At 38.9% G+C, this 22,637-nt stretch overlaps 1 protein-coding gene across 4 annotated transcripts in view; it reads left to right on the top strand.

Moving 5' to 3' along the window:
* Positions 1 to 22,637, top strand: part of FGD5 (FYVE, RhoGEF and PH domain containing 5) — a 177,047-nt gene that overhangs the window by 107,257 nt on the left and 47,153 nt on the right. For all 4 annotated transcript variants that reach the window (XM_056859429.1, XM_056859413.1, XM_056859421.1 and 1 more), the window contains exons 6-7: positions 12,866 to 13,017; positions 14,260 to 14,416. In XM_056859429.1, the coding sequence (XP_056715407.1) occupies positions 12,866 to 13,017; positions 14,260 to 14,416 (309 nt within the window). The remainder of the gene's footprint in view (positions 1 to 12,865; positions 13,018 to 14,259; positions 14,417 to 22,637) is intronic.

Here is a 22,637-nt window from a genome sequence, read left to right as displayed (position 1 = left end):
AGCCATGATGGATCAGTTTTAATTTCTGCGCTTAGTTCTTTAACCTCCATTTTCCAAACCTTTGAAATGATTGGTCAAGAGCAGGCTTGGAGGGAAAGCTTTAAGCCTGCCCCCCTAGATTCTGATTGGGTTGGAAAGGCAAGTCTCCAGGCTGCAGGAAAATATGGGTAACTGTTAGCCCGGACTGACGTTCTGTGTCATGATGACACTGATATCAAAGGCAGGCTGTGTCAAGCTGTGCCGGGATGCTCTGCTGTGGACCCATTCCTAGGAGAGGATTGTTGAGGCTTTGTATGTTTTAGGATTAGCTAGCAAGATACTTTTTCAGATTTTCTTTCTAGATTCTGCCTCCCTGGTCTTTATGTTTAGTTATTAAACATTCATTTTACTCAACATTTTTTAGTGTAAACTGTATTAATCCTACTGTGTTCACCCCAGGCTTCACCACCTTGCTACTTAAAAGAAGCCAGTGCTGAAGGACAGCACAACACAGTCTTGCCCATACAGACGGAGAGGGGAGGGGGAGACACAGCCCACAGACCTCTGTTTCTCTTACAGTCACTCACACACTCACTCACTCTCTCTCTCTCTCTCACACACACACACACACACACTTGTAAGCTACTGGTGTACAAGATGACTAGGAGGAACATACAAAATGGGGAGAAGAGGGATTCTTTTGTTGGTAGCAGCTACAATTGTATTGCAACTCCAGGGTGAGGGAATGGGAAGGGAAAGGTTTTTTAACACAACCAGCCCCCTTGGTGCTTGGCAAACCTGAGTACAGGGCAGCTGAGAACCGGTAGGGCAGTTGTGATAACCTAATGTGTACTGTAAATTGTACTACGCCAATAAAGGTATTTGAAATTGATAACCTAATGGGATCAAGAGCTTAACAAAACAATTGCTTCTGTATTAAAGAGCCAGTGTGGTGTAGTGGTTAAAAGCAGTGGACTCTAATCTGGAGAACTGGGATTGATTTCCCGCTCCTCCACATGAGCGGTGGACTCTAATCTGGTGAACCTGGTTGGTTTCCCCACTCCTACACAGGAAGTCAGCTGGGTGACCTTGGGCTAGTCACAGTTCTCTCTGACCCACCTACTTCACAAGGTGTCTGTTGTGGGGAGAGGAAGGGAAGGAGATTGTAAGCCGATTTGATTCTCCTTAAAAAGGTAGAGAAAAATATTCTTTTTAAACAGCTGAAAACCTCTATCCCAAGCCTTGGACACCCATCTGCTAGTGGGAAAGGTACAGGAAATGTTGATAGTCATGTGAGTTTAGGCAGAGTCAGAGGGAGAGTTTAGAGTTTAACCGGACTGGAAGTAGCCTGGGAAACTGCAGGGAAATCTTCATCTATTGTTTGGATTTATGCTGGGTTAATGAGTATGCTGTCTGGTTTAGGAATCAGATTACTTCCAGTTTGCTTTGCTTGTAAATAAACACATCTTAGAAACCCCCCATGGCTTGAAGCCTTGCTTCCACTTGTGCAGAGCGCTTTTCTATTGTGGAGGCAGCTCTCCACTAGGGAGAAAGTTCCTCTGGTGATAGGCAGTTCTGCTAACTCAAGACCCCTGTCTGTGAACAAATAAAAAAAAAATAACCATCAAACACCAAGGAATGTGCGCCACAGCGGCTCCATAATGGACAAAGAGCTGAGCAAGCAGAAACAAGGCTTAGGATTCAAGCCTGCAAGTCTTTAGTGTTGTCTAATCTAACCCTAAACCATCTAGTGCTGATTCTGGAGCCTTTTAACTGTTGGGCAAGTACATAAATATATACAGCATCACTAGGAGAAAGGCCTTGACTCAGTGGTAGCACATACACATGGCATGCAGAAGGTTCTAGGTTCAATCTCCGCATCTCCAGTTAATGGACAGCAAGAATTAGGAAAGACCTTTCTCTGCCTCAGACCTTGGAAAGCTATTGTCAGTTATCATAGACAATACTGAGCTAGATGAACCAATAGTCTGTTTCCATAGCCCTGTTCACATGGCACATTGTGCATAGATGGAGAATGGGACTGAGCGTACGCCCATTTGCAGTCAAGCTCCTTTGCTTTGGCCCTGTTATACAAGCTGTATGTGCACAGGCTCTGTCCCTATGATGGGAAATATTTGAAAGCATTCTCAATCATGGGGACTGAATCTATGTGCATATTATTTATACAAATGTAAGTGTTGTGGCCATAAGTTGAATGTGTGTAGGTGGAGGTGGGACACAGTGAGCTTGTTCATATTTCCACTCTGTTATATAAACATTGGTCTTGTGTGCACATATGTTGCAGGGGTAATATAAGGCAGCTTCATGTGTTCAGTACTTTGAGACTTTGCCATTTCGCATCCTCATGGACATTCCATTTCACATTTCACATCCTCATGGAAAATGGACATATCCTTGTTTTTCATAAGGCTGTGCAAGAAAAGTGTTTTTTTTTAATTAACATAATTAGGTCTGTTGGATGGATTTATTTAACAAAGAAGAGAAAGCAATGTTCCAAGTCTAGGAAACCATACAAAGTGAATGAAGGGAGTCTGTAATAATTTGTTTTATAAAGTAGAGAAAGCAAGAATGGACTAAAGGAAGGATTAGAGATATCAGGAGCAGAGTGATAGAAAGTCTTAAATACAAAGACTAAGAGTTCAGAGTTGACACAAAAATAAGGAATACTGTTGTAGAGACGTTTGGATGGTAATGTGGTGTTAAGAAAAGAGAGATAACTAGACTTCCGGTAGAGTTCTGGTCCTAGCGCGACGTTCCTCGGGACTCTCCCTAGGGAATCCAAGAAACGCTTAAAATTGGGGTGCATTTATGCACTCCACCCCGGTTCTAAACAGTGGACTGGGGAGCAGGAATACCCCTGCAGCCTGAGAAGAAGCGGTGTGACTCCCATACTCTCTGAGGGGGCTTAAATAAGCCCCTCGGAGGTGTGGACGCTGACCCGCTGGCATCGAGGGGAGATAGCATTGCCGCGAGCGTTCCTTTGGCATTAGGCTCTGACTTCCTCTACCTATCACCAACTAATGAACTATATCAATGAGAAGAACACCTCACCTGCCAAAATCTAAGTGATAAGAACTCTTTTGATCTTACCTTGAAATAGAAGGTATGAAAGATTGATAAAGTCATCTGAGAAATCTGCGTCTCCCCACCCACATCGTATGAGCAACTTTTTTATCGTAAAAACCATCAGATAAACCGGCAGGGACTCTATCAAGTTGATCAGTGGGTAGACTAAACAAACTGGATTTTTTGAGAGACACTGTAACATCCAATCAGAAGTAGCGACGCTGTTCAATTTGTTCAATTTGTTTTATTGATAGATGGAATAAAATTATGGAGGTTTATGGACAGCTTTCAGGTTTTAAAATTAATAAAAATAAAACTAAGATATTGGTTAAAAATATGACTCTTTCACAACAACAAATATTGATTAAAAAGACAGGATTTAGTATTGAACATAAAATTAAATATTTAGGTATATGGATATCACCTAATAATCTTAATTTGTTCCAAAACAATTATGTAAATCAATGGCAACAGATAGTAAAAAATTTAAAAAGTTGGGAAAAAATACCATTATCATTGTGGGGACGAATTTCAGTAATTAAAATGATGCTATTAACTAAGATGCTTTTTTTGTTTCAAAATCTATCAATACTGAAAGGTGCACAGATATTTAAAAATTGGAAGAAAGATATTTTAAATTTTCTCTGGGGTAAAGAAAGACATAGGATAGCATATAATAATTTAGTGGTATTGAAAGAAACAGGAGGGTTGGGATTACCAGACTTGAGAATGTATTATCAAGCAGCTTGTTTCACCTGGATAAAAAATTGGATTCTATTAGAGAATCCGAAATTATTGGAATTAGAGGGATGTAACTTACGATTTGGGTGGCACGCATACCTGTGGTATGAAAAGGAGAAAGTAAATAAAGAATTCAATTCCCATATTATTAGGTTTAGTTTATTACAAACATGGAAGAAATATAAAGGATTTTTGGAAAGTAAAACTCCCGGTTGCATTAATCCCATAGAAGCTTTTATGAAAAGGGGTGTGCATTTAAATCTGGATAGTAATATATAGAGAGAAATGATAGAATATAATGATGGGATCTGGATGTTGAAAACTAGAGAAGAGCTTCAAATTAAAGATTGGTTTATGTATTATAAATTAAGGGATATATTCAATAAGGATAATAGGATGGGGTTTAACCAGACTAAATCCAAATTCAAAATTATATTAACTAAGGGGAATAAAGGATTGATAGGAAGGATTTATAAATTATTGATAGAAATTTTAAATTCTTCCACATCCTTCCCATGAAGGGAGTCTGTTAATTTAGCCATCCGCATATATAACCATAATTTTTCTCCCCAGTCCTTAGTTAGAGGTCTATTTGCTAGCTTCCAGGATTTTGCAATAATAATCCTTGCCGCTGCAAAACTATATTGACATATAACTCTATCATTCCTATTCATATTATCTTTAGGAATTCCTAATAAACAAAAAGCTGGGTCCATATTTATTTTGATATTAATTAAATTATTTGTCTCCCTTACTACCTTTCTCCAAAACTTTTTGATTTTTTTACAAACCCACCAGGCATGTATAAAAGTTCCTTTTTCCATTCCACATTTCCAACATAAATCAGAGTTCCCCCCTTTAAATTTACTAACCATCACTGGTGTAATATACCATCTATAAAACATCTTATATAAATTTTCTCTTATTTCATTAGTAATTGTAAATTTAAATCCTGTTTTCCATAATCTTTCCCAAACCACAAGATTAATATTATACCCCAAATCTCTCATCCATTTTATCATGACTGGTTTGATCCTCTCTTGCTCCAGATTTGTTTCAATTATAAACTTATACATCCTTGCTATTTGACCTTTATTTCCCATATTTAATATCAATTCCAATTTAGATTTATTTCTATTAAACCCTATTAATTTATCTTTATTAAATATATCCTTTAATTTATAATACATAAACCAATCTCCAATCTTGAGTTTTTCTCTTGTTTTAAGAGTCCAAATATCACCACTAATCTCAATAATATCCCTATAATTACCTATATCCAAATTAAGCTGTGTTCCCCTTTTCATAAATGCTTCTATAGGATTAATCCACCCTGATGTTTTAAGTTCCCAGCATCTTTTATACCTTTTCCAAATCTGTAACAAGCTATTCCTAACAATATGAGAGTTAAAATCTCTGTTTACTTTATCTTTATCATACCATAAATATGCATGCCAACCAAATATAATATTAAAACCTTCCATTTCCAACAACCTAGTATTCTCTAATAATATCCAATTCCTTAACCAACCAAAACAAGCTGCTTCATAATACATTCTTAGATCTGGAAGACCCAAGCCTCCAGTTTCTTTTAATTCAATTAAGTTGTGATAAGCTATCCTGTGTCTTTCTTTTCCCCACAAAAAATTCAAAATTTCCTTCTTCCAAACTTTAAAGATCTTTACTCCTTTTATAATAGGCAAATTCTGAAATAAAAAAGCATATTTGGTAATACCATCATTTTGATTACTGAGATCCGTCCCCATAGTGATAACGGAATCTTCTCCCACTGCTTAAGATCTTTAACAATTTGTTGCCAAATTTTTACATAATTATTCTGAAATAAATTAAGATTATTTGGGGTTAACCATATTCCTAAATACCTAACTTTAGATTCAATAGTAAACCCTGTTTTTTTTAATTAATTCTGCTTGTTGTGATAGTCATATTCTTTACCAAAATCTTCATCTTACTCCTATTTATTTTAAATCCTGCAAGCTTTCCATAGACCTCTACAATGTTATTCCATTTTTCCATTTGACAATTAGGATTAGTCAGAACACACACTAAATCATCCACATATGCTTTTACCTTACAATGATTTCTCCCAATTCTTATACCTACAATATTATCATCTTGTCTAAACTTATTCAATAATACTTCTAAAACTAAAATAAACAATAAAGGTGAAAGAGGGCAACCTTGTCTGGTGCCCTTTTGAATTTCTAATTGTGGTGATAGTACTCCGTTAACCATAAGTCTAGCTGTTTGTTGAGTATATATACTCTCAATTGCTGTTTTAAAACCAGTACCCAATCCCATATATTCCAATATTTTTTTCATAAATTTCCAATTTATATTATCAAAAGCTTTCTCTGCATCTAAAAAGATCATAGCCATTGGGGTTGGAGTATACTCTGAATATTCTAATAAATCTATCACCGTTCTAACATTTTGACTAATCATTCTACCAGGTAAAAAACCAGTTTGATCTTCATGTATATAATCATTTAATACCTTTTTTAGCCTTGTGGCTAAAATATCAACAAATAATTTGTAATAATTATTTAATAACGAAATAGGCCTATAATTCTTAACTTCCAGTAAATCTGTATCCAATTTTGGTATTAATGCTATATTTGCTTGTTTCCAAGTTTGTGGACTAGAACCATTTTGTAAACATAAATTCATAACCTTCAATAAGTGTGGAGATATCTGTTCTTCAAAAGTTTTGTAATAAAATGTCGTGAATCCATCCGATCCTGGTGATTTATTTAATTTACTTTTACCAATTGCTTTCTTTAATTCCTCAGGAGTTATAATTAAATCTAAAAAATCCTTCTGTTCCTGTGATATACCTTTCCAATCAAATTGTTTCAGATACACATCCATTTCTTTATCTGAAGCTAATTTTTCTATATATAAATTTTTATAATAATCTACAAATGTCTCCATTATTTTCTGTTTATCAGTTATTGTTTTGCCGTCTTTCCTTATTCTATTGGCACCTTTTTCTCCATCTGCTTAATCTGCCAGGCTAACAACTTGCCAGGTTTATTAGCATGTTCAAAAAATCTTTGCCTATTAAACATAATTTTATTTTCTATTTTTTGTTATTAATAATTCATATTAATAACAACAGAATTATTAATAACGCCAGCCACATCTTCTCTGGATGACATCTGTTTGGAGTACCGGAAGACTGCTAGGAAACTACCTTACTGCTCTTTAAGGCAACCAATCAGCTAATACCTGGAACGGTGGGACAGGAAGAGACGGATGCATCGTAGGACCGGAGTGCGTCTCCCCAGTGCAGCAGTTAAACAGCTCCTATACCCTAGGACCATAGAGAGGAGACGACGGAAGGTCCGCGACTACACAATTTCCGGTGAACCTCCTGTTTCCTGCATAATGCCGACCTAGAGTGTCTGAAATACTCGATGGTACTTCAAACTTAAAAAGTCTGTTTCTACATTGATTTGTGGCATTTAAACTTATTTACCCTGGCGAATATGCAAAACAAACTGAACTGAGCTACCCACTATAAACGATTACAGTTTTTAGAACCTGCCAAAACTGTCCAAAAATGAGGATTTTGCTGTAAATGTCTGCATCCCGCCAAAGGTCTGGATCCTTGCATAGCGCTTCTCCTGCATTGTCTAAACTTAAAGAACCCTTACAAGACACAACTATGGATAAGAAAATGCAAGAAATGTTTGCCAAACAAAATGAGGCAAATACAAAACAATATGATCAGATGTCTAAACAACAAGAGCAGCTTTCAAAGCAAATGGATCAGTTGACCACTATGTTGAACACTTTTACCCAATCTATCAATCAAAAACTAGATACGGTAACAGAAGAGATTAAAGATGTGAAGATTCAGGTTACAACAATTAAAGCTGACATGAAGACAATGGACTCATCAGTTAAAAAGGTGATAGAAGAACAGAAGGATTTCAAGAAAAAGGTGGAAAGCCATGAAAGACAACCGGATGCAATACACTCTCAGGAAGATACAGTCAAGGACCAGCTGGCCATGATGGATTTGAAAGCTATAGACACCAATCTTCGTCTACGGAACCTGCCTGAAGAACTTGGGGATACCAGAGAGACCATTATAAAATCACTAGCTGAACTAACCCATATAGAGGAACAAGTATTGGATCATGCAATAAATAGACTTTATAGAATTCCTCTACCAGCAAGATTAAAGAAATCTAAACCTAGAGATACCATGATTATTTTCTATGACATTAGAATGAAGGACGCTATTATGCAACTCCATTATGAGAAGCCAATGTCAGTAGGAGAAACTCAATAATCCTCAAAGACATTCCCCGACATTTGATGTCAAAGAGAAATATATTCAAGGAATTCACCGCTATGCTAAGGAAGAATGGAATAAAATACCGCTGGATATTACCACAAGGACTTACATTTATGTACAAAGGGGTTAGAACTACCATTACCTCCCTGGCAGATGTTGGAAAATTCCAGAGAAGATACAGAAAAGAACTAATGGAACTTTCTCCTGAGGAGCAGGAACAAGGACAGGAGGAAGAAGTGGACCTTTCCTTGCAGGGAGCAGCTGGAGGATTTACATCATAAGATTATTTAACTAATAAATAGATGCCATGGCTAAGGTAATTTCATGGAATGTAAATGGACTGAATGAAAAAATCAAAAGAGAAAGGATCTTCAAACTTTTACAAAAACAAAAATATACGTTAATTTGTCTACAAGAAACTCACATCTTGAAAAAAGATAGAAAATACTTGGAAAGAAAAACACTAGATCAAGTGTTCACTTCGTCATCTAAGACAAAAACTAAAGGAGTTGTTTTATATGCACAACCTAATTTGAACCCTGAACTTGTTTATAAAGATGAAGAAGGCAGGATTGTGATAATCAGAATAAAAATATTAGGTCAAAAAACATTGGTAGTTGGGATCTATGCACCAAATGAAGGAAAGGCTCAGTTTTATAAACAATTACATGACATTCTGCTCCAGTATGCTGAAGAACAGATTCTGTTGATGGGAGATTTTAATGAAGTTATTTTTTCAGCCTTGGATAAGAAGACTAAAGCTAAAGATGACAAAGAAGGGTGCCTTCCAAAAACTTTCTTTCAAATGATGGAGGAACTTGAACTGCAAGACATCTGGAGAACAATGAATACAACTGCTAAAGAGTTTACTTTCTATTCAGCAAGACATGATTCACACTCCAGAATAGACATGACTTGGGCAAGTAAATCAATTTTCACACAGTTACGTAAAGTACATATAGTACCAAGAACTTTTTCTGATCATAATCCAATCTCATTTGAATGGAATAACAGACAAGCATTTAGATGGAAATTGAATGATAGACTTTTAAGAGATGACAAAATACAAACTGAGTTATCTATTCTTATTAAAGACTTTTTTGAAATAAATATGAATGGAGAAACCACCTTAAATACAATTTGGGACACTTTTAAAGCAGTAATTAGAGGCTTTATGATACAGAAAAATACGGCATGGAAGAAAAAACAGTTACAGTTGACAAATAATATACTTTGGGATTTACAAAAATTGGAACAACTCATTATGGAATTACAAGACAGTGAGAAAAGTACTGTCCTATGGAAAATAAATGCTCTTAAACATCAGTAAAATTTGGTGGTTTCAGAAGAGATGATTAGAAATTTGAAATATGCAAAACAAAGATATTTTGAACATGCAAATAAACCAGGAAAATTTTTGGCAAGTCAATTAAGAGACTCTTTTCAAAAAAGAATTATAGCCAAAATACAAACTTCAAAAGGACCGGCTTATACTACAACAGACATACTGAAAGAATTTGTATCTTTTTATACTAGATTGTACCAAAAGGATGATATTTCTTTTAAAAAGATGGAGAAATTTTTACATTCTATAAATATTAAAAAATTATCATCAGATCAGCAAAAATCTATCGATGCACCAATTTCTCAAGAAGAATTAGAGGAAGCTTTTACCAAACAAAAAACAGATAAAACCCCAGGACCAGATGGAATAACAGCTTTATTTTATCGAACATTTAAATCAAATCTGCTAAATCCATTTTTGATGGTTTGCAATACAATTCTTGAAACAGGTGTATCTCCCGAAACATGGACACATGCTTTTATCTCGCTGATTCACATGACTGGAAGAGACCCTGAAAAGGTAACCAACTACAGACTTATTTCCCTATTGAATGTGGATTATAAAATTTACGCCTCTGTTTTATCATCTAGAATTTAAAAAATAATTAAAGACTTAATTCATGAAGATCAAGCGGGTTTTGTTCCGGGGAGACAGATTAAAGATAATCTCAGGATACTTTTAGATGCCTTAGAGTACTATGAACACAATATTCAGTATAAAGCAGCTTATGTTTTTCTTGATGCTGAGAAAGCTTTTGATATGGTTTCCTGGGACTTCATGAATTTTTTTTTTGAGATAATGAACTTTGGTGAAAAATTTAGAAGAGGCACAAATGCTATATATACGAATCAACAAGTGAAAATATTGGTTAATGAATCAATGTCAGAAGACCGTGATATACAAAAGGGGACAAAACAAGGATGTCTACTTTCTCCTTTACTTTTTATCTTGGTCTTGGAAACATTGTGTTGTAAAATTCGTGAATCAGAAGATATTCATGGTCTAAAAATAAACAAACATGAATTTAAATTGAGAGCATTTGCGGATGAGCTTCTGTTGATTATGGATGACCAAAATCAATCTGCATATAAATTGAATGAAATATTGAATTTATATGGTCGTGTTTCGGGATTTAAGATCAATCAAGAGGAAACGCAAACAATATTTAAAAATATTTCTGGAGCAGAGCAACAAAATTTTATAACTATGACAGGATGGGAGAAAACAAACAAGGTGAAAGACTTGGGAATTTGGATTTCATCTAAAAATAAAGATTTGATCACCAACAATTATATTAAATTATGGGAAGCAATAAAAAAGATATGTTGATATGGACAAACAAAAAACTTTCTCTATTAGGTTGTATTTCAACAACACAAATGAATATATTACCAAGATTATTATTTTTGTTTCAAAATTTGCCTATAATATCCCAAGTAAAGTATTTTGATGTTTGGAGGAAAGACCTATTGAATTTCATCTGGCAAGGGAAAAAACCAAGAATTGCTTATAAATATTTGGTGGATTCTAAAGATAGGGGTGGTTTTGCACTTCCTAATTTTAAGTTATATGCTGAAGCGGCTGCTTTAGTATGGCTGAAAGACTGGATGGAACTGACTAATACGCATCTACTGGATTTAGAGGGCTTTGACATTAGAAGTGGTTGGCATGGATATCTGTGGTATGATAAAATTAAGACTCATGCATCATTTCAACAACATAGAGTTAAATCATCTTTATATAGAATATGGATTAGGTATAAACACCTTCTTGAATTGAAGACTCCGCTATGGATTTCATCCCAGGAAATGTTAACATTACGTCCATTAAGACCAGCTCAATTTGTTACTTACCAAGACCTTTTAAAGTGGAATGGTACAAAATGTTTGTTAAAAGAATATGATGAAGATAAGGACTTTTTGACCTGGTTTCAGTACCACCAGATCAACTCTGTTTTTCTACAGGATTTGAAAACAGGCTTCTCTAGAAGTAAATCAACTTTTCAAAAACTCATATTGGATACAAACGACCATCTAATATCCAAGATGTATAAGTTGTTACTAGAACTTTATTGTGAACAAGATCGAGTGAAACCTACTATGATTACCTGGGCACAGATGTTAGGTCATGATATAATGTTACATAAATGGGAAAGACTATGGTCACGAGATATGAAATCCATACTCTCTCAATCATTAAGAGAAAATATCTATAAAATGATGTATCGATGGTACCTAACACCGAAAAAACTTGCAACGGCTTATAAATCAATGTCACCGAAATGTTGAAAATGTAATAATGAAATAGGCTCATTTCATCATATGTGTTGGACCTGTGAAAAAGCTAAAAAAAATTGGGACATGATATATAATGAAATAAGGATGATTATACAGAACAATGTACCTAAAATGCCAGAAATGATGTTACTAAGTATGGTACCAGATAATATCTTTACTCAAAGAATATTTTTGATATATGCCACCACTGCAGCAAGACTGATATATGCAGCTAAATGGAAGACAGCAGAAATGCCAGACAAAAAAGACTGGATACAAAAGATGATGGAACTGATGGAAATGGTGAAACTTACGGCATTGATAGACCAAAAGGACAATGCACAGTTTTGGGGGGAATGGGAGGCATGGAGGATTTACTGTGAAAATGAATTTCAAATGGGGATGTTCAAAGGTTACTCGTTAATCTAATCCTTTTTTATGACCTCTTTTATATAATCATATATAGATTTATTTGCTATAATGAAATATATGTTTTAATGAAATATACTTATAACCTAAGTGATATTAAATGAAGCAATTATATTTTAGGATAGAAAATAATATTGGGATTAGTAATTTTATGCAAAAGAGATTACAATTTATTCTTAGATGGAGGGGGGTGAAGGGGGGTCAAAATTTGTTTTATTTTAAGTAATAAAATACGATCAACAACTATACTTATTTATACTAGTTTGTTTAAAAAAATTGATTGTTGAAATAATTCACTGTAAATATAGAAAATAATAAAAAAAAATATGAGAAACAAAGAAAAAAGAGATAACTTTATTTAGAAAATGTACATGTTGCCTCTTCGGAGACTTGCTCTGAGAGACCTGAGAATACGTAAAACAGCTTACTACTAAAACAAAGCCATTAAAACACTGTCACTAAAACAAAGCAAAAGCCATTAAAACAAGCCAATAAAAACAATCCAGCGCATAAAAGCATCAGAAAGCATCAGAAGGAGATGGCTTTCAGTAACAAAATTATCAAGGTATGGACAATGAGTTTAGCAATGAAGAACAGATTTTGAAAACAGTGGAAGGGAAAATGGGGGCAGGATTTGACAAAAGCCTACAAATAATATTATGGACTGTGTGTTTACAGGATTTCTATGAAGCAGTCTTAAGAGTGCTGGCACATAAGGATGACAGTGACTTTGAAGAAGTAAAGCTCCAGGAGGGGTTGAATGAACTTCCAGAGATCTACAAGCTGCATCAAGAAATGCTAGGGGAGATGGAAGAAAAAGTCATCAACTGGTAAGAGTACAGTTGCCAACTCTAGGTTAAGAAATTCCTGAAGATTTGGGGGTGGAGTCTGGGGAGGGCTGGGTTTGTGGAGGGGAGGTACCTCAATGGAGTATAATGCCACACAGTCCACTCTCAAAAGCAGGGGAAAAGATCTTTGTGGCTTGGAGATCAGTTGTAATTTGGGGACGCTGACAATCAAAAGTAGGCAAATTTGAGGCAGTCTCATCCCAAGGGGCAGACAGACCTCTATCCTCATACATGAAGTTTTACATTGCATCTTTGACAGAAACGTGATAGGTCGATGTGTTATCATTTGACTTAAGTTTCATGTTAGTAGATTCTAGATCTGTTTTCTCCACTATTAAATAAGGAGCCTCTCTTGTGAAAAAGTTAGGATTCAACCTTTTTTAAAAGGCTAGTGGGGTAAACTGAGGCTGTCATACTTTGGACATATTATGAGAAGACGAGTTACTGGAAAAGACAATCATGCTAGGAAAAGCTGAAGGCAGCAGGAAAAGAGGAAGACCCCACAAGAGATGGATTGACTCTATAAAGGAAGCCACAGCCCTCAATTTGCAAGATCTGAGCAAGGCTGTTAAGGATAGGACACTTTGGAGGACATTGATTCATAGGGTCGCCATGAGTTGGAAACGACTTGACGGCACTTAACACACAGTGGGGTATGAAAGTTGGACTAAGCTTGTGGAGACCTGAATTCAGCTCTCTACTTGCCATGAAATTCCCTGAGTGACAGTCATTCTTTACTTCAAAGGGCGGTGGTTAGTGTATGCCACCCCAAGCTCTTTGGAGAAAGGGTAAAATTTAAAAAGTGCTAAATAAGGCTAACTGCACTTTCAAACAAAATCCATGTAAATGCAGAGAGAAATGCTGAACCGGGGAGGAATAAGATGTTGTATCAGTCTTTTCCTGTCACTAGCCATTCATTGTGGCTTGTCAGCCTGAAAGCCCTCTTACTTTTGAAAAGCCAGTCAAAACCACCTTCATGAAGCTCCAGGTGTGCTGGGCTAGGTAAGCCACACAATGTGCAGGACTGCAGCAGAGCTATTCTGTGTGATCCATGTCTTCTGGTGTACTATTGCTTGTTTATCGTCTGTGAAAGTCAGACTTCTGGGTAAGTGATTCTAATGTCATTGTAAGATAAAAACTGATGAACAGAAATATCCGTGAGCAGCACAGTAGGGCAGAGTGAGTTTTCTTATTCCTCATGTGCTTGTTTTGATATCATTTTAGGGAAGAACACCAGAAAGTGGCTGATGTTTTCCTAACTAGGGAGTCCAGATTTAGCCACCACACAGATTTCATTATGCAGTTTGACAGGAATTTGGCTTTGCTGGATGAAGCCCGTCTTAAATCTTTCCAGCTGGATGCTGTCATTCGGAAGTTTGAGGTAAGGCCCCTCATTGTTCTTTCCTCATACTAATTAACGGCTGGGCTACAGTCTTGTCTTCTCTCTGAGGTAGCCCTGCCCTCCATTCTGTCAGAGCTCAGACAGGATATGGAGAAAAGTATTAATGGTGACTGAACTCAGGTATGGCTTTAGATGGGTACTAAGTCTAGTGGAATACAAATACACAGTAGGTCTGTGTGCATTCATGCAAGTGAGCAAATGCCTGTAAGAAGAATTAGTGCAATTTGTCCTTTTATGTATGGAACATTAGATGCTGTAACCATGATTATTATTATTAATAATAATGTCTGATCATCCATTCTCCCACATAGCTGGTGGCTATAGGGAAAGAAACCACAAGAATTATAATGATGATCAGAGTGTTGTTTTTTTTGCTCCATTATCTAATAAAGCAGATGCCCATATAATTGTCTACCCCCCCGTGTTGCTCTACCTTGGCTTTTGTTCTATACTCTTCCTCTGGTGAAATCTCTTCTTTGTTTCTGTCTCACACTCCACCATCTCCAACTTCCTGATGCAATTTCTGTTTGTTTTTTTCATTCCTCTGCCACCTGTGTTTTTCTCCTTCCAGACAGAAAAATCCAAGTATCATTGTTAATGACAGTGAGAGATCATGATGGGTAGCCATGTTAGTTTGTCTGTAGCAGTAGAAAAGAGCAAGAATCCAGTAGCACCATAAACACTACCAAAATATCTGGCAGGGTATGAGCTTTCGTGAGTTGACTCAAAAAAGCTCATACCCTGCCAGAAAATTTATTAGTCTTTAAGATGATAGTGATAATTACTGCAACATTTATAATGTGCAAAAAGCTTTACAGTTTTACTTTGCTCATTCTTAAGTTAATCTTTCAATGAGGGCTAGTTTAATTTCCGATCTGCGCTGGGATTTGAGCCCAAGCCACAAGGCCAAGCATTCTGGTCACAGGGCTTCATTAGGGCCACATTCACATGGGCGATTACTTTCAATGTAACAAATGTACTGTTGGCAGAGTATGCTAAGTACACAGTGAAGTGTCAGACTCACTGATTAAAGATAAAGTTGCCTTTATTGAAGGAACTACATTTTAGGATAGGAAAGCTGAGAGACAGAGCCTCTAGTTGTCTATCTAGCTAAGGAGGGAGAGAGAGGGTAGAATGACCTCCGAGTAGAAGGAGGAAATTGTCCCCTAAGAATATCAGTCCAAGGACAGACAAGAGGTGTGAAAAAAGGGTGGAAAGGTCTCTAACCTTACAGCCCTAACTGGCTGACACCTTGCCTGCCCCCTGCTGGGTCTTCTTCTCAGTTCCTTTGCACGCTAGACATTGCAACTCTTCCAATATGTACATAGTAGTGCTTCCTTCTTTTTAACTTCTGCACTGTTCACACTGAGAATTGCACTGCGTATTTTGAGAAGTCATGGAAAGTCTAAGGCACCAGCAGGGCTACATGCAAGGAAGAAGCTTGCGCATCTTTCCCATGGAGATGTGTCTCTGAACTTCAAATGTGTCAGGAAATGATCCATCCAGGTGCATTTAGTGCCCCAGTGTCCCTGTGGTGTTAGTCGTCCCAATACTGCACGTCTCCTGATGTAGGAAACACACTCTGTACCTCACCCCTCCTGTCTGCTTCTTACCGCTCTAAACTGCAGCTCCTGAAGGGGCAGATGCACACTGACTGTCAGCCTTAATATATATCAGTTTTTCCATTTGCAAAGGGTAGGGGTGGAGAGGTAGTAATATTTACTTATCTGACAGAAAAGGTTATGAGGATAAATTGGCTGCTGTATTTTTAATGTTGCTTGGGCTGTCAGCTCTTTGAGATATGGATTATGTCTTCCTCAGCAGCGCATCTGAAATATTAACAATGATAATTCATTAAAACGGCCATTCGTCAACATTTGCCCATAGATATTTCACTGTCTGATCCCTGCAGAACAGGTAGCCTACAGAGCTATGAAACCATTGCTGGAAAATACAGATTTTAAAATTTTAATAATTGCTTTTTGAATTCTCCCCAGCTAAGCCACCTGGGAAACTTGTCACCAACTTAAACTGGTTTAATAACCATTTCCTCTCCTCAGGAAGATTTTTAAGTTTTGTGAGATGGGCCAGTGCTATATTTGCTGAGGGAGAAAAACAATGTGGGATCTAAAGTGTGGTGGAAATGGCTTGCCACCTATTTGCTACATTCCAGGTCATTTGTTTTCAGGAAAGAAAATGTGTATTCAAGCCACTTCCACTGCATATAATGTATACCTTCCTTCACCTAACAGAGGCTCTTCATTAATCTACAGTTTCTTGGTTTCTTTAGGGGGACCAAACTGGTATAAAGTTTATTTAAGTTTCTCAGATGCTTGCTATCCAATTCCTATAATACATATACTCTTCTCTCAGTTCAACATTCCAGAGGTTAGGGCCTGGCCCTGCCTCCAGAAAGGTCTTGGTTCCCTTTGAGTTTATGGTCGGCTGTTGGATATGCTCAGCTCCCTTGGGAGTAATTGAGAGCCTTGCCTTAATTCAGCTCAAGTTGTTTGGCCCATAAATCAGGAGAGCTGTTCTCAAGTTGCCTTTGGTGAGTTTCAGATCAATGGTTCTTGCTCTGCCCTTTTCCATCTCCCCTGCAATGCTCCAGGAAGCAGGGTCAGAAAGTATTTCACAGGAACATCATGGCCCCTAATATTAAGTAAGGGATGAAAGTTGCAGCTTAATGCTTTTTATCAGCCTTGTGCGTTGACCCTCAGTTCGACTACAATTGGAGTTAATGGGATTTTTATTTGAGCCATAAATCTGTGGTCAGAAGCCTCCTGCAAATCCTTCTCTTCACTCAAAACTGTATCCAAATAGAAATAAATATAAATATTAGCTGCATTTAAAGGTAGAGAGGGTAATCTCTCCCATTTTGAAACAGGCTCTACTGTTGACGCTTTTTAAAACTAGGAGTGCAAACTAGGGTTGCTGCTCTCATTCCTGACCACACCTCCTGTGCCTTTATGGTAGTTGCAGAATGAAGAAACACAGCAGATGTTGCTTTCCTCTTCACTACAACTCTAATGACAAGAAAAGCTGTACAAGTTGGAGATCTCACGGGGTTGCCAACTCTGGGTTGGGAAATTCCTGGAGATTTTGGGGATAGTATCTAGAGAGGGCAGGTTGGGGGCAGTAAGGGACCTCAGTGCCATAGAGTCTACCCTCCAAAGCAGCCATTTTGTCCAGGGGAACTCTATGGCCTGTAGAGATCTCTAGGCCCCACCTGGAGGTAAGGCAAGGAGAACACAACCTTCATGCAAACAGACTGGATGTTTGGTTTGTTTACTTGTTTTTAACAAGCGTTGAAAATTAGATGGAATTTAGGTACCCCACGGGGCAGCAGGCTGGGACATCACCATCCCATTAGAGACATGGCAGCCTGGGTTGTTGCAGGTTGTTAAGAATCTTCCATATGCCATGTGGCCATTGTGAGCCTTTGGCTGTGTGATCTGGGAACCTGGATGCAAGGGAAGATCAGGTTGACAGGTCTAAGCTGGGACCATCATCAGTCCAAACCTGATCTGTAGGGCGTTTCTTCAATACAGTGTGTCTGAGGTCAGTTAGGGTCTAGTTCTGCAGGCCAGCTGGATCTGGAGATAGAGAGGGGATATGAACTGCAGTATTCTGTTGATCTGGAAGCCATGCAGACTGCCAATTGAAAGGCCTGATGCTGCCTGTTCCAGTTCCCTTCTGTATCTGAAGGGAACTCTGAAGTAAGAACACACTTAGGTAGCTCCCTGTAAACTGGGATTCACATATTACAGAGTACCAAAGTTGGGTATGGGGTCCCCAACTTGTAGTCTGCGTAACAATAGTATGTGACGTGCAGGTTCTCAAACTCTTCTCCCCCCTTCCCACCAACCTTTTCCCTGGCCTGAAATGATGAGAGGAGGCTGTTGGGAATCCTACAGGGGTACACAAGGGTTTCTCCAATGAGCCAAATAGCACACGCTTGGGACCACTGAAAATCCAGGAAACCAGCATGAGGCAGGAAGGCTGAAGCCCCTTTTCCATGTGTGCCACACTCACAATCCAAAACAGGTACCTCATGTAGGAGTAGGGTTGCCAGGTCCCTCTTTGCCACCAGCGGGAAGTTTTGGGGGCAGAGCCTGAGGAGGGCGGGGTTTGGAGGGGAGGGACTTCAATGCCATAGAGTCCAGTTGCCAAAGTGGCCATTTTCTCCAGGTGAACCGATCTCTATCGGCTAGAGATTCAGTTGTAATAGCAGGAGATCTCCAGCTAATACCTGGAGGTTGGCAACCCTATACATGAGAACTGAGACTGTGCAAATCACTTATGACTGTTACGCAGGATACAGGGTGAGGATTCCTGACCTATTCTGTGTACTATATAATATGTGAATTGGGACTCAGGGCATGAGGTTCCAGCCCTGAAATCCGTGACACTGGAGCTCTGGGGAGGCCAGTTGCTATTTTTGTTATGAAGAGAATACTGCTTAAGGGTCCTTGTTGTTGTTGTTGTTGTTGTTGTTTTTCTTATGAGGATTAAATGGATTTGTAACACAGATGTTACAACACAGATGTTACACAGGAGCCCCGTGGCGCAGAGTGTTAAGCTGCAGTACTGCAGTCAAAAGCTCTGCTCACGACCTGAGTTCGATCCTGACAGAAGTCGGTTTCAGGTAGCCGGCTCAAGGTTGACTCAGCCTTCCATCCTTCCGAGGTTGGTGAAATGAGTACCCAGCTTGCTGGGGGTAAAGGGAAGATGACTGGGGAAGGCACTGGCAAACCACCCCGCAAACAAAAGTCTGCCTAGAAAACGTCGGGATGTGACGTCTCCCCATGGGTCAGGAATGACCCGGTGCTTGCACAGGGGACCTTTACCTTTACCTTTTAACACAGATGTAAAACCTGTGCTGGCAAGAATGTCCACTCGGTTTCTCTTCCCGATTCTACATGAAGTAGCAAATTTCAGACATAAAATAAATAGCACGAGAGCAGCTGAAAGGTGCTTTCTGCGTGAAAGCAGTCTAAGGTGCTGAGCCTCTGCCTGTCTACGCCTCCCCCGCCATAATCAGTAACAATTAAAGATGCCGTTTGACATCAGTACCAGCGATAACTGGCTCAGCTCCCCTCACCCCCTGACCCAACTCTGTGACAAAATGTTTTGAACGGCCTGAACTGAAAAGAGGCGAGCCAATTTGTTCCTCTGCCGAGTCTGTGTGTATTTTTCCATGTTGCTGGTTATATTTGGAGCTACCGTGTATGTGCGTCTGTGGGAGAATTCGACACTTTTCCTTTGCTAATGAGTCTCTGGCTGCTGCCAAAAATTATGTATTCAAAGGGGAAAAGAAACAGCCTGCTTCCTGCTCGGCAGCTACCTCTGTGGTGCTTGCCTGCGTTTCCTAAGGAGAGTGGCTTAGTGCTATTTTTCAGCGGGTCACAGTGGACTGGAACACTATGGAGATCACTGGGTCATGTCTCACCAGATGTGTCAAACAGTCATGACGCCGCACCTGTTTTCCCTGTTTGTGCTGTGATAAGCTTCTAAGCATGCATCAGGCCCCTGCAATTTCCTTGGAAGTCATAAGCTCAAAATGAAGGATGCTTCCTTGATGGACTTGTGTACAGGGTGAATGTGAAGTTCTCCTGGAGAAGTTCTTGGCTTTGACATGAGCTGTGGGTTATTTGTGTGGATTAGCATGCCTATGCTGAAAATATGCAAACAATACCCTAGAGATGGTTAAAGGGATCTACATGTTATGCATCATATATGTCCGTATGCATTTTGGGAGATGTGCTGCAAGTCAAGTTAAAGGTGAGGACCTGGAAAAAAATTGTGGGGTGGGGGAGAAACATGGCTTTTTTCTCTGTTTTTCCCCAAGTCCTTTTCCCCAACAGAAAAATTGGAAATTTTGGGGAGTACTGAAAAAAAGCTCATATGAAATATTTTCTGTTTTAGAATGAGTGAAATGCTTTTAAAGACAAGGTGGGCATGCTGTAGACATATACAGTTCTTAAATGGAAAATGAATTTCTGCACCTAGAAGGATACCTAACCTTCTTGAGGGGAGCATGCAGGGCTTTCATTGCATTCCTTCTGTTCACCGTTTGTCCTGACTCTTCTCTTGTGGTTTGCCTCTTCAACTCTCCTTCAAACCTCTGTGACATGTATAGCATAGATTGAGTAACAAGTAACTTATTGTCCTACCTTGCTGAATGAAAAAAAAAAAAAAGATCAGCAGGTAGTGGGGCAGAAACTGTACCAAAGCCTCAAAGGAAAGGTCTGAAACTTTCATTGAGAACTGAGCTCTCTCTAACGAGATAGCAAAAATTAAGGGACATGAGCTAAGGTACCAAAGGGTGCATCCGCTTGGAGTTTTCTCTCAAGTACTGGGTATATTTGCAGTTTTGTTTGTAGATTCATTTTGTGTTGGTTCGTTTTATGTTGTTTAAACAGCAACATTAATTTAGGCTTTATAGGACAGTAAGTATTGCGTATATTTGGATTTCCCCAAAACTTTCTGTGTTCTTTTCCTGGGGAATTTTTTTCCCTGTGCCTTTTAAATTTCCAGAAATTTTACATCTCTAAGTCCAGCCCAAAGTAGGAAATGGCACCCATCACAGTCCCTACAAGATGGAGGTCCATCATGAGGAATTGCAGGGGGTAAGAAATAAATCATTGGCAAATTTCTGGCAAATGACACATCTCCCCTTCCAAAAAAATGTGGGAGTTTTTTCACTCAGCCAGTTTTTTCACTCATTCTTTACTGCTTACTACGGACCCCATCCCATGGGTTTTGTCCATGCTCCCCAGTATAGCTTTTTTTTTCAGCACCAGCAGAAAAACTGGTTAGAAGGTTGCCAACTTCCAGGTGGTGGATGGATTACAACTGATCTCCAGATGACAGAGATCAGTACACCTGGAAAAATGGCCGCTTTGGAAGGTGGACTCTATGGCATTATACCCCATTGAAGTCCCTTCCCTCCCCACACCCCACCCTCCTCATACTCCACCCCCAACATCTCCAGGTATTTCTCAACCCAGAGCTGGCAACCCTAGGTTTGATCCAACCCAGTAAGTCTTAGGGGCTTGAGTAGGCCAATTTCCCCAACAGCCCCCCTCTCTCTCTCTCTTGCTCTCTCTCTCACTCTCGCTCGCTCTCTCGTTGGCATTAAACTGCCCTTAACATTCATAGAATCATAGAGTTGGAAGGGACCACCAGGGTCATCTAGTCCAACCCCCTGTACAATGCAGGAAATTCACAGCTACCTCCCCTCACACCCCCAGTGACCTCTACTCCATGCCCAGAAGATGTCCAAGATCCCCTCCCTCTCATCATCTACTTAAGGTCATAGAATCAGCATTGCTGACAGATGGCCATGTAACCTCTTCTTAAAAACCTCCAGGGAAGGAGAGCTTACCACCTCCCAAGGAAGCCTGTTCCACTGAGGAACCACTCTAACTCTTAGAAAATTCTTCCTAATGCCTAGATGGAAACTCTTTTGATTTAATTTCAACCCGTTGGTTCTGGTCTGACCCTCTGGGGCAACAGAAAACAACTCGGCACTCTCCTCTATATGACAGTCCTTCAAGTACTTGAAGATGGTTATCATGTCCCCTCTCAGTCTTCTCCTCTTCAGGCTAAACATACCCAGCTCCTTCAACCTTTCATCATAGGACTTGGTCTTCAGCCCCCTCACCATCTTTGTTGCCCTCCTCTGGACACGTTCCAGCTTGTCTACATCTTTCTTAAATTGCGGTGCCCAAAATTGAACACAGTACTCTTGGTGAGGTCTAACCATGTCTCCTAGAGCATACCCCCACCTCATCAAACTGTTTGGAATGGAGTGGAGGTATTTTTTTAATTACCAAAGTAAATATTTTTCTGCATACATGTAGAGTCCTCCAAGTGCACAGACCTTTGTACTTTGTGTGTGGTTTTTTCTTCTTCTTTAGTGCCCTATTGTTAGGCACACAACTGTAAAGGCTGCTGCTTGGAGGAATTATGTGCTGGCATGCCTGTCTTCCATGCCTTGACATAGCTTTGCCTGAATAAGAGAGCATGGAGCATCATAGTACTGGGGACTCAATAGGAATGCAGACCTTGCTGTATAAATAAGTTTGGTCCACAGGCTTATGCTCCTGTCCTGGAGTGTTGCAAAGGATGACCTCCCATGTTGTTGTAGCATCTCCATCAGGGAAAAGTGGCTGTTTTCCTAAGTTCAAAGGGT

The sequence above is a fragment of the Euleptes europaea genome, chromosome 1 (genome assembly GCF_029931775.1).
Source record: "Euleptes europaea isolate rEulEur1 chromosome 1, rEulEur1.hap1, whole genome shotgun sequence".
Classification (NCBI taxonomy): Eukaryota; Metazoa; Chordata; class Lepidosauria; order Squamata; family Sphaerodactylidae; genus Euleptes; species Euleptes europaea.
Note: the sequence above shows the minus strand (reverse complement) of the source record. Positions and strands in the feature narration are given on the sequence as shown.